The sequence below is a fragment of the Candoia aspera genome, chromosome 1 (genome assembly GCF_035149785.1).
Source record: "Candoia aspera isolate rCanAsp1 chromosome 1, rCanAsp1.hap2, whole genome shotgun sequence".
Taxonomy (NCBI): domain Eukaryota; kingdom Metazoa; phylum Chordata; class Lepidosauria; order Squamata; family Boidae; genus Candoia; species Candoia aspera.
This window is the reverse complement of record NC_086153.1, coordinates 50484084-50496702: the sequence shown is the minus strand read 5'-3', so window position 1 is coordinate 50496702 and position 12619 is coordinate 50484084. Positions and strand designations below refer to the sequence as shown.

General features: G+C 43.5%; 1 protein-coding gene across 1 annotated transcript in view; it reads right to left on the bottom strand.

The window, feature by feature from the left end:
* The window catches only part of TGFB2 (transforming growth factor beta 2), a 96409-nt gene extending 88016 nt beyond the window's left edge, over positions 1 to 8393 (bottom strand). Inside the window, exon 1 of the mRNA XM_063303671.1 lies at positions 7162 to 8393. Within this exon, the coding sequence (XP_063159741.1) occupies positions 7162 to 7510 (349 nt within the window). The 5' untranslated portion in view covers positions 7511 to 8393. The remainder of the gene's footprint in view (positions 1 to 7161) is intronic.
* Between the last annotated feature and the right edge of the window lie 4226 nt (positions 8394 to 12619).

Genomic DNA, 12619 nt, shown 5'->3' with positions numbered 1-12619 from the left:
ATAGCTTTCATAGTCTTGAATCAGAGTAAAAGCCGGGGTAGAGAAAGGTAACAAGGTATGATTTCAAGAACTTCAGCATTACATGGACAAATTTATCCTGAAGCAGAGTTCTCAAGACCTTCTGGGCCACATGTTAATAGTTTCACATACATTTCACTGGATCTTGAGTACCAATTAATTACCCATGTTCTTCTCACCTTAAAATATGTTGTCAAAAATTCAATACAACCCTTCAGGTTCCAGCAGATTCCCCAATAGTACCTCTGTATCCTCCTTTCTTCCAGGAGCCTATCACCTCATCCAGTGCTTGCAACAGGGCTGGAGCACCATGGGCATTCATGGGAGTCCATGGGAAGAGGTACAAGTGACATAACTCACACCACAATGTCATCATGCAAATTACATAAATTGTGTAATTTGCATTAGTCATATCACTTTCGCAAGTTGGAGTTTAGCAACATTGGACACATGTTTCTTGACCTCTGACATGCCTGAAGACAACTAGCTATGAACAACATATTTCCTTATACTCTCAATGAAGTTCCTCCCATTCCTTTTGTTTAACTCCCATTCCCTTAAGTGACATTTTTGGAGGCCAAGCCAATGCATATTTCCTTGGAAGTAAGCCAAGAATTCAGTGGCTTCCTAGTAAATTCTGGCTTAGTTCTTCACTCATCCATGCCTGTCTTGCAACACTGCATGCCCTTTTGGGAGACAAAGCCAACAGCCATGCCTGCACTGTGCTAGTAACCCAATTCCTCTGAAAGCAAAGAACCTGCACCTTTATAAACACTAGTAAATCAATTCCTCATTGATAAAATAGAACCAAACCATTCTATGTTGTTAGCTTAGAATGTTTTTTTTCATTAGATAAAATGCTGAGCAAAAGGGGAGGGGGAGAAGACGACATGAAGCGAATATTGGAACTAACGGAAGGATAAATCACAAGAGTGGCTCTGGTAAAGCTAAGGTACAGACTAGAGATTCAATTTAAAGAGTACAGGAATGGGGGGGGCGGTCTGAACTGTTCTGCATTAAATTATTTTAACTTTCATGTGGAACTGCTACAAAAAGTATAAACAGTTGCAGTTTTTCAGGACTCTGTAAATTTATATCCCAACCTCTGAACATCAAAGTGATAAATTACTCTCTAAACTTAAGCCCAGTTCTTACTCAAGCAAAACTCTCATTACAGCTAAAGAAAAAAAAAAGGTTTTCCTCTGAAAAAAGCAAAGAAAAAGACATAATTGGCTCTTTTATATGTATTAGAGACCAGCTATACAATTTAGACTCTAGAAAGGTGCATTAATAGTCCTCAGAATAAACTACTTTCTCACAGGATCCTAATTTTACTTCCAGGGTTCTGAATAGCCCTGAAACCAAAAATTCAGCTGCAAAACTAAAAGAAACAATGGCAACTGAAATAAAAAGTGGTATATGCATATGCATATATGTATATGTATATATGTGTGTGTGTGTGAGAGAGAGAGAGAGATTCTGGGTATCTGAATGCAAGTCACTGCAAGAGGCAATCCAACCAAGTTTGGCTACCATGAAAAAAGCTAAACCAGTCCAGATGGGGTTAATTCTTGGGTCAGAGACCACCAGAAAATCCAATGGCTCTAGCTAGACTGGAAAGTTAAAAACAACAACTTGTAGAAGGCAATGGCAAGCCTTTTCTCCAATGCTGCCAAGCAAACAACATGGACATGTCCATGAAGTCACCAGGAGCTGGGCTCAGTTTGAGGGTGATTTTTCCTTTACCTGAATATAAAGCCAAACTGACAGTTAATTCCTGCATGCATATTTATCAGGCTATGATTGCATATTGGGTGACTACCTACATGGATTATCACAGATAGAATTAGCATTAGGGCTATGCAAATTCTTCAAAAGAGGTGCTTTGCAACATGTGGGAATGTACTGCTGCTCTGGAAACTGCTCCTGGCTGTTTCTGCACATAGGTGCTCACACAATTGCTTTGGCTCATTTTTTCCCCAGCATAGCAAAATGGTGATACATCCATGCACAGATGCAGAAACAACCAACAGCAGCTTCCAAAGCAAAGTGAGCCTGGAAAAAGATGTGGTTGCTTTAATGGTTCAAGGAAAGGTGCTTTGTATGTACTCCCAAGCACTGCAAAGCATCTCTTTCCAATGATTTCCACAACCTGATTCAACCCATTTCAGATCTTCTTATACACAGTACTTTCAACAGATGAATGAGAAGTACATGCAGGAGGGAAGGAGGGGTCTTGTGGCCCTCCTAATATCATTGAAGAATAACTCCCACATGGTGACGAATGCTGGAAGTTGTAGTTCAGCAACATCTGGAAGGCCACTGATTCTCCATCTCTTAATGAACAACTTCTGCTCTGGCCTAAGCACTAATGTGCTTAAACCTGGTACTACACATAAATCTTGTGTAACTACCCAAATTACTAATAAATCAACACTGAACTAAAAAGACAAGTAAGGAGGAGAATATCCAAATGTTCCAGCATCAAGTTTTCCTTTCAAGCACAGTCATACTGTGGACGTTATGTTTAATTTTATATGTGCATTTGGAAATATAAGTTGTAGGTGTGACTAATGTCTATGTATGCATAGCAGAAAATGTATTTGATGATGTGAAGCAGCTCAACTGGATTACGCCAAAATGAATAGCAGGCTCTTGCCTAGCCTTTACCAGCCCCCAACCTCTTTCCCAGCCAGGAGTTGTAATCCCAGCACATCCAAAAAACACTGGGTTTGGGAAATCTGCTGTTGCTCAACTATATGTGTGTTAATTTGGGTAGAGATGCTACTGGGTTTAATAGGATCAAACCTGCTAAAAAGTATGTTCATGATTCCAACCTAGTGCATATCTAAAATACGTATTTATGTCATATACAGGTTTGTAGCTAACTTCTTTTTATCTTAAGAACTAATAACTGTTTTAGGAAACCAGGGAAGGAGCTTTACTAGTTGATCCTTCCCACTCTGCCCTTACTATTTATAAGTGTGATTGGGCATAAAATGATCAATCGATCAATGATATATGTTTGCTAACTCAACAGAACATATGTGTTGTTAGCAGCATTATCAGCTATCTTTCACTTTAAACGTTATGGCTTCCTCCAAGGAAACCTAGGGAAATGAAATAGCTAATAAAGTTTGTGATAAATACTTTATGTATAGTCTTAGCATGGAAACCATCCATTCTAATCAGTAGAGAAATTTCTAGGGTGATAGGAAGTAGAGACACAAGGGTAATGCAAACCAATGATTCAGATAGATAGATAGATAGATAGATAGATAGATAGATAGATAGATACACACACACACACACACACACACACACATTCTGAATACATATATCTATCTACTCAGAAACTCTACTGAGTATGCTTATAGGTAGGCACAGGAAAGTAATCTAACTGACATGTCTTTGCCTAACTGGTAGAAAACCCAGTTCTATGGATTTTGGGACACATTAAGCAACTTAGCCTAGTGTCTCTTACAGCTCCTTCAGCCCATCCAGCCAAATGCCCTTTGATTCCCCAAGTGCAGATGACTGGCAAAACTTTAGCACAACTCCACTTCAAGTCCACAACGTGAAAAGTTTAATATGAATAAATTCTGAGTTAATCAGGTCCCTTCTTTAAATGTTGACACAGTATTATATATATCCCATAAATACCTTCTTGACTAAAATTCATCCCAGGAGATTGGCACCATGCCAGGGCTATTCATATTTACTGTATTTATATAGTACAGTTGGCCAAAAATAATATTGAAGACAAAATATGCCTTGAGATATATACAATATCTCTTTGGGTTTTCCTTTTAAATCTCTTCATTGCTAAAAATATTTAGACTGAACTTTACAAAATGTCCCACAAAGACCTATCAGGGATCTGTGCAGTGATATATAGCCAACTATGAGTATAATTAGAGCATATTTGTAATACTTGAGCTGTAGTCTGTTACCAAATGCTAATGTCTCTGTGGTTTAAAAAAAAAAGTTTCTTAAAAAAAACCTGAATGATTACTCTTTCCCAGGCCTTTTACTCTATGACCTCAGTGTGTTTGTAGAGATCTCCTTTCTCCCCCACCACATTGTCTGCTTGACGGGTACTGGAGACTTAAACCTTTTAAGGCTGAAGGAAAAATGTGCACAGCAGCCTAGCCTTGTGTTTTCTCATCTAGATGGTAGCTATTTCTTCTTGGCTGTATATGTTTTTTCCCTTTAGACGGGCTCATCCAGTCCAATGTATAACTAGACAGCAGTGGAAAAATGGTTAACTCTTTTACTCTGATCTTCCCAACCAAGTATTTGCACAGGAAGCCTGGCTCGAGCAAGCCAGCCGTCCGCTCTTGAACATCTGATGCTCCCTATTGGCCGAGGCCTGCAAACTACACTTGTCCTCTTCTGCTGTTCTATTTCGAGCCCAGGATCCAGAAGAGTTGGGGGCATTTTCCCATTAGTGCTAAGATAATCCTTCATTTTCCATGGATAGTTGAATTTTCCAGAAAAATGTGTAGCTGTAAGTCATTCACTCTGGGTAGCACTGCCTCTTTCTTTGGCTCAGCCACATCAGAAGCATGATCAAAGAGATTAGAAGGGCTTTACCCCTTTTTCTCCTTATTTAAGATGGAAAACAGTCTCCAAATAAGCTCTCTTGGGACAGGAAGAAATTAGTTCCTCCATAATGTTAGCCACATCAGGGTGGGTGGGCAGGCAACTGCGTGTCCGGATGGGTGTGCACACGCACATGTATGTATGCATTCTAATGTCTTGAGTTCTCTTCTGCATTTCAGCATTATTGCTACAAATTACACCAGAAAGCTTGCACATCCCTCCTTGGCTCCAGCATGCTCTGCAAAATGTTTCTTCCCTCAGGGCAGCAAGGGTGGAGTGTGTTTATCATGGAGTTCTGGATGGTGCCTTAATTACAATAATAAAGCCCTTTTGATTCCCAGGGTGTCCTCTTCCCTGGATTGTCATTTGACAATAAAAAGAAGAAAGAAAAGGCAGCTCACTGAGAATTGGGTGCAGAAATCCCTAGCTGGCACCCTCACTCCCTGACTCTCATTGGCAAGCCCCAGCAAGCCTCAAAGCTACACGTTTGTAACAGTCAAAATAAATAGAATATTGAGATAGAAAATCTAGGATGAAGTTACCCAGATGGGTGCATTGCCTTCTCTATTACCTGCTTGTCAGAGGTGACCAGGTATGAGTATATAGGCTTCATATAATAGAGGCAGAAGAGAACAGATGAGAAAACCAATCAGCGAGCAGAGACAACTATAGAGCAGAGACAACTATAGTCAACATCTTGTGATCAAATTCTTTTATTCCTCCTACAAAATTTCTCACACTGACCTACATTTGAGCTTCATTCTGATATATTCCTATTCTCCTCCAGACACAGTAATCGGTTATTAGACTTCCATGGATTTCATAATCTAATTTTCTAGATAGCAAAAGAGTCAACAACTCCAGAGAGTAAAGCAATAATCCTATCTATGGATACCTAGGAGTAAGTCCCACTGAACTTAATGCAACTTGCTTTTGAGCAGACATATATACAGGATTGCAGCGCAACCCTGCAATGTTGTACATGCTTATGTGATGCACAGCATTGTTATTGTTATTTTATCTCACCTTTCTGGGTATATAAGCACTCTAGGTGACTAGACCTTTTTGGCCACAGCCCAACAGCAAGTCCAAACTGGAGCTGGGATTTGAATTCAAGGCTGCCACTGCCAAAGCTTAATGTTCAGCCTTTAGACCAGAGTGGCAGCCAGCACTTCACCCACATATGAAGCCAGCTTCTTCAAGCTCACCCTGATTTTCAGAAAGGAGTGCACCTAATCAGTTCCAGCTGAAATGTTCCCAGGCTGTGTCCAGGAAGCTAGCCTTTAAAAAAAATTGTTGGAGGGAGGTTGTACCTGGAGTGAAAATGACCACAAATGTGATGGACTATTAAACTGAAAAAGAAACCTAGAATGGAACTTCCAGGATCAGACAATTTTTTGGTAGGCAAGGGAAACTTAGTTTGAGGACCACAGGTAATACTTTTTTCTCTCCATTCTCCCCACTCCTGACTCCCACCCCATGGTGCACTGAAAATCTTGCCCAATTCCAACCTAACCTAGCAGTGGCTAGAGAAGAGGAGGCCACAGGATAGGAACAAGAGATAGGAAGCTGATAAGGCAATGGGAAAGGATGTGGGGGAGGGGGAATGAGGCAGAGGTGCTTCACAAGGAAACTAATCCCATTTGCAAGGTTTGTTGACCTAGGTGCTCACTGTGAAGGATCCAGGGCTAGCAGCAGAGTCAGCTGAAGTGGTGAGGTGGAGGGATCTGGGGAGAAGGAGCTGGGGAGCTAGTGTTCCCACCTGAAGGAATGTAAAGAAATCTTACCCAGGGAAGAATAACAGGAGAGAGCCAGTAAAAGGAGGCTTTATCTGCTCCTTAAAGATATCATCCCCGGCCAAATTGGGGTGGGGCGGGGTATCATGTAGCCTTTGCCAAAACCTTTATGGACTCTGAAAGGGGATGTCCCTGAGAGGCAAAGCCCAATTTGGAGTTTTGCTTTCTTCTTGAAGCCTTTGCATGTGCTTGCTTTTGGATGTGTAGGGTTTAGTTATCACAGAGGGGCAAAAAATAGACACTCTGCAGATGCTCAGAGGCACACCCACCCCTTCTTACTTCGTGTGTCCCAAAGTTACACCTTGGGGCTCCAAATATCTCCAGGGTTTACATCCAAACAGAGATGATTTCTAATTAAGCCTCCATGATGAAATCTTAGCTCACATCCTTGGATTTTCATCCTGAGGAATAATGTTGTTAGCTGTTCTGTGCTGCTCAAACATTGCAGAAATAAAACTGGTAGGGGGGTATGTCCACAGCCTCCATTTTGCAGAAGAAACCCCTTGTTACATTTTCAGGGTGTGGGGGGAGGGGGTCTGGGATGTCACAAAGCTGGATGGCAGTCTTAGGTACCGCCCTGCAATTTCTATGGGACCTGAATGGGCAGGCACCCACCTGAGGTCTCAGCACAACAGAGAAGACCCCTCTCTATGCCACACACCCTGTCGGACACAGCATACAATCCCGCAGCCCCAAACCTCTACCTGGCACAGGCACACACACTTATTCAGAGAAGACTTACTTGCGGACGGCGGGTGGTAACTCCCCATGTCAATTTTGTAAACTTCTTTGGCGTAATATTCCTCGTCACTCCTTTCCTTTTCACAAGAGGCTGCCCTGTGGTTCGCCTTCTCCTGCAGCAAGTCCCTTGTGCTGTTGTAGATCGAGATGACCTCCGGAGGAACCTCCTCGGGCTCCGGGTACTCTTCCGGAGGGCTGGTGAGTTTCAGTTTGCTCAGGATCTGGCCTCGGATCGCCTCGATCCGCTTACGCATGAACTGGTCCATGTCGAGGGTGCTGCACGTAGACAAGGCAAAGGCCACCGTGGCCAGATCCAGGGTGAGGAACACGCTCAAGAGACAGCAGTGCATTTTAGAAAGAGGTTTCAAAGTGAAAAATAAAATAAAACCCCAAACAGGCTTCTTTTCGCTCAGCTTCTCCTCTCCCACAAAGAAAGGACCAAAATGTTTCCTGGAATTTTCCGGTGGCGGTTTAAGGTGTGCAAACAAGGTTCAGATCCTTTAAAAAAAAAAAAAAGAGGGTTCTGGAAAATAAATGCAACAGATCGCGAGTCCAAACAGTAGCATATACCAGGTTGCCAGTCCGCCAAACTGCTTGATTTGGTTGCAAGTCCAGGCGCGAGTTTGCGAGCAGATGCGATGCTCCAGCAGATGTGGCGGGTTCAAACCAGAAATCGCTTTCTATTAAAAAACAAAAAAAACCTGCAACAGGTTATTGATAGCTCATTACAAAAAAAGGAATGCAACAGGTTGCAAAGGTTGCTTAAAAAGCAGGTTGCCTTTTCCCTCCCGGTGACCAAACAGAGAGAGGAGATAATAAAATCCCCAGAACGTTGAGGGCTGGGGGGTGGAATTACGTCTCATAGATTTAAAAAAAAAAAAGTTTCTTAGAGAGTTGAAGGAGTGCGTGGAGGAGGGAAAAAAGGAAGGGCAACTGGCCGCCACTTAAAGAGCAGGCTCCCGAGACTCGGCGCCCCGCTGCCCACAAGCTCCCACGCTTCCAGATTGAGATGGCACCGACTGGTAGTCGGAGGAAAGTAGGTCCGGGGTGGGGGGATGCCCCCCTTCTGGGAGGCAGTGCGCCGCTCCCCCCTTTTGCCCAGGGGGCTGGTGTCCAGCTGCGCGCGGAGGCGACAAGCGCCCACGTGTGTAGTGGTGTGTGTGTGTGCTCGCGTGCCGGCGCCGGGAGAGACCCCGAGACGCGCCAGGGACAGGCGGACGCCTTCAAGGTGGTTCTGCCGGCTTCCCTCCCTTCTCCTCCCGCGACTCTTGGTCTTCGCCCCCCGACCCCCCTCGCGGCGTGGGCGGCGATCTGAGCGGTCCTGCTTTCCTGGGGACGGCAGACCGCTGTGGCTGTTTGCTCTAACCGACCAGCTCACCTCCCTTTCCCTCTCCCTTTCCCTCTCCCTTTCCCTCTCTCTCGCTGGCGACTTCTGGCTGCACAACTTTTCCAGGAGCTCCCTCCTCTCCTCCTCCTTCTCCTCCTCAATTATTTAAAAGCCAAGCCGAATCAAGAAGGCAGAGCTACTGCTGCTTCTCCAAGGCTTTCGCGATTCCGCCCCCTCCACCCGCGCGCTTTCTCCGAAGACTGGGGATTGCAAAGCTCTTTTTTCCGCCCTCGCCTTGGCACCTTTCCTCGCGGAGTAGTAGGTGGCGTGCCTTTTTGCCTTGTCTTTTTTTTTTTTTTTTTGGCCCACGGCTCCCTCCTTCCTTAGGGAGCTTTGAAGAGATGGGGCTGGCAGGCACGCCGCCCCCCGTCCCCTGGTCTTACAGCCTCTCCCTCTCTCGGAGCCCCCTCGCTCAACTCACGGCTTTCGCCAGCAGAGAACCCCACGCTCCTGCCGGAGAGGGCGGAATGATAAGGTTCCCTCGCGGCCGCGGGTGGGAGGGTGTGTGTCTCCGCTGCCTCCGCAAAATGACGCGGCGAGAGAGCTGACAGGCTTAGTGACAGTGCCGCCTTCTTGAACCTGGACTCTGTCCTGCCTGCTCCCTTTCCAGCGAAGGGAAATGCCGAGAGAGCCCGGCAGGTCCGCATCCAAAAAAAGATGGTCGGGGACAGTGTCTTTGGCTAGGAGAGCTCGGATGCTACCGCGAGGAGGTAGCGGTGAAATAGCCGAGACTTTCTTAGGGGTGTTCCGATTTATGGGCTGCGAACTAGAGTGGGCGACCTGGTGCTTTCCAGATGTTTTGGACTTCAACTCCCACAATCCCTTGCCATTGGTCATGGTATCCGGGGCTGATGGGAATTAAAACCAAAACAGCTGGAAGTCCAGGCTGTCAGCCCCTAAGAAATAATAAAGCCTAAGATCTAGCTAGTCTGGACAGAGCAGGCAAACTCATTCCCACTTCTCCAACTGGTTCCCAAACTTTGCGGTCAGTGACCCATATATTTCATTCCAAATGAATGTCCACTTTCTTGCTTGCCTCCAGTTGTAGAATCTTGCCCAGAGTTATAAAACTAAGTTTTTACATACTTTTTGGCATGTTTTGTGCATGCTTTAAAAACACAAAACAAAACTTGCCAAATGTTCAATGGCTGCACGCTCCATCAGTTGTTGAATGCCTTCAAACACTGCAGGGAGAAGATCTGTTCATGATTATCACCCGTCACCTAATATTCATCGATGCCAGGGGTGGGCATCCATTCCAACATCAGGGGGCACATTAATGATAGGAGATGGGCTGCACGTGTGCATATTCAGCCTCCCCACTTCAGGGTTGGCAGAGGGGCCTAAGTACATCTTGCACTTTCACTGGCAAACTGCTTGCACACCTGTCATACTGTGGAAGATGATGCAAAAAAGTCCTTCTGGAAGTTCAGTACCCTCACCCACCCACATTCCATTAATTAACAGATTGATGTGTATGTGACCCTACTGGTCAGAGCTTCTCCAACATAGCAATCCCCAGTTGCTGACTGGTGGATTGCCAGAAAGGGCATGACAGGCTACATAGCTTACCTTAGTTGAAGGTGAGCTTTCTGCCTGGAATCTGTTCCAGGATGGGTAACCTCTTCTCCCACCGAACGAACGTTGGAGTGGGGATTCTAAGCTTCAGGCAGGCCCACGACTAGGGTCTCTGTCACCTGGGGCAAAAATGGATTCCGCATCCATTTTGGCGCCCCCCCAGCGCTCATTTTGGGGCCTCCCCAGGGCACATGCCCCGCTTGCCCCCCCCCCCCAGTTGCAGCCCTGGCCTCAGGTTGTGTACCCTGAAATTAGTTGATAGGGAAAACTAGCCTTTTTTTTCCCCTCAATAACTTAGGAGGGTTGTCAGAGGTTTGATGTGAATATGGTAATGTTTTTTTCTATCAAAACTTCCTTTGGAGGAGGCATCTTAAATTCACGGTTATCATCTTGAAGTCCATACAGTTTAATGGCAGACACGTATGAACATAAGGCAAAGCATTATTTAATGATTCCTGTATTGTTTGCTGGGGCCCAAGCAAAGCAAGTGAAAAATAACTGTTCATCATTTAAACAGGTTTTTCAAATTTTTTATGTTTAAGTTGGGGTAGACTTTTTGCACTGCCTCAGTACAACTTAGGCTCTTTGCTAGACAATCTGTGGGTTGTTATACTGGCTTTTTCTCAAAAAAGCTGTTTTGGGAATGAGAAAGATTCCCAAGAGACCACTTCTTCAGGTGACATAGAAGCTTCTCTCCAGCTATAAAACCTATTTTTGAAAATTCATTCCATCATAACCATTGTTAATTTAACAGAAGGAATTGCTCAAGGTGAAGGCCAGCATATGCTTGCCCAATTAGTTGAAGCAGACAAGGCAATGCTTCTCTTTCTGGCCAGATTCAGATATTAAGCCATAATGTGGTTGGATTGGTTTCAGTTTAATGTCTTGTACAAACCGAGCTACTGTGATTTCTAAACCACAGTTTATGGCAAAGCATGTTGTATTAGTTTAAAGCAGTGTCAGAAATATCTCAGAAACAAATGACATTTACCAAGTTAAAATGTTACACCTTCCTTCACTGTTGGCTTCTTTCTTTAATTAAAAGTAAAAGACATTTCTTCAAGTCACCTAGGAATCAGAATAAATGTTTGCAGAGATCATATAGGTTCAGACTTGATACAAATATAAGATTTGTAGTAATGGTTAATCATCAGATTATCTGTTTCATGTTTCTTGCTGAGTAGAATTGGTTCTTTTCCAAATATTTTAAAAATAGAACTTTATTGCAAAAATGGGGACACCTAGAAGGTTGCTAACGAAGCAAAAGGATCTTCTATTTCCTTTTTACATTAAAAATTATGTGATCTTTAACAATCTTGTAGTTTCTTGTTACAATGATTTAGATTGTTAAACGTAATGCAAAGTATAGAATAGAAAAGAAAAGAAAGTCACTTTTTGGAACTGCTGATGATCAAATCATTATGTAACATAGTTGGCCATATTTTATAAGCTAAACACAAGTGTAGAAGAAATATGCTCTGGAAATTATAATGTAATTTTTATCAGTCGCAGTGTGATGACAAACAATTTCCCATACCTAAAGCAAGACTGTTTCAGAAGTAATATGGACTTGAAATGCTCCATCTTATTGAAGAACATTTTATGGAAGAACACTTTCAATTGCACTCTTTTGTTACATGCTACAACTATCCTTCAAAAAAGATTATTATTATTATCCAGAGGATGATGATGATGATGATGATGATGATGATGATGATGATGATGATGATCATCATCATCATCATCATCATCATCATCATCATCATCATCCAGAGTTCTCACTTGAGGCACAAATGACCAGGCTCAAATTATTTTACTTCGGTCACATTATGCAAAGAACTAGCTCCCCAAAGGAGAGCACTGATGCTGGGAAAGGTGGAAGGAAAGGTGGGAGAGGACAACCAGCAGCAAGCTGGAGAGATTCCATTACAGGGGTGATGTTGGAAGACCTGAAGGACCAGGCTAGGGACAGATTGTTATGGAGAAATCTGTCTAAGTGGTCACCAGGAGTCAAAAACAACTTGATGGCATTTATTATTATTATTATTTCAAAATGCCCCAAATCTCTATTGCAATGGTCCAACCTGATATTCTGTGGCAGTAGGATATCAGGGCATTTTCATTCATTGAGCAAGCTGCTGTAGTCGAATGCTCCTAAACATTGTAATTGCTGAATCCCCTACAAGAGACCAGTTATAGAACCTTTGGAAACAAAATAAGCAAAGTGGTCAGGTAGGAAACCTGGGATCAGGAAACGTGAATGAGATAAATTTCCATGAAGGATATAATCTTTTTTCAGTATAGCTTTTAGAGGCAGAAGAGGCCTGGGCCTGGAAATCCTTAATAAAGTTTAGATAGGAGGCAACAAAGATTAGAACTGAAGCAAGCGTTGAGATGCTGAGATGTGCTTCCTTGTCAGCATATTAGATGGGTACTTCTCCTTAGAGATTATTCTGCAACAATGTTTGTCAACCTTGACAACTTTCAGGTGTAG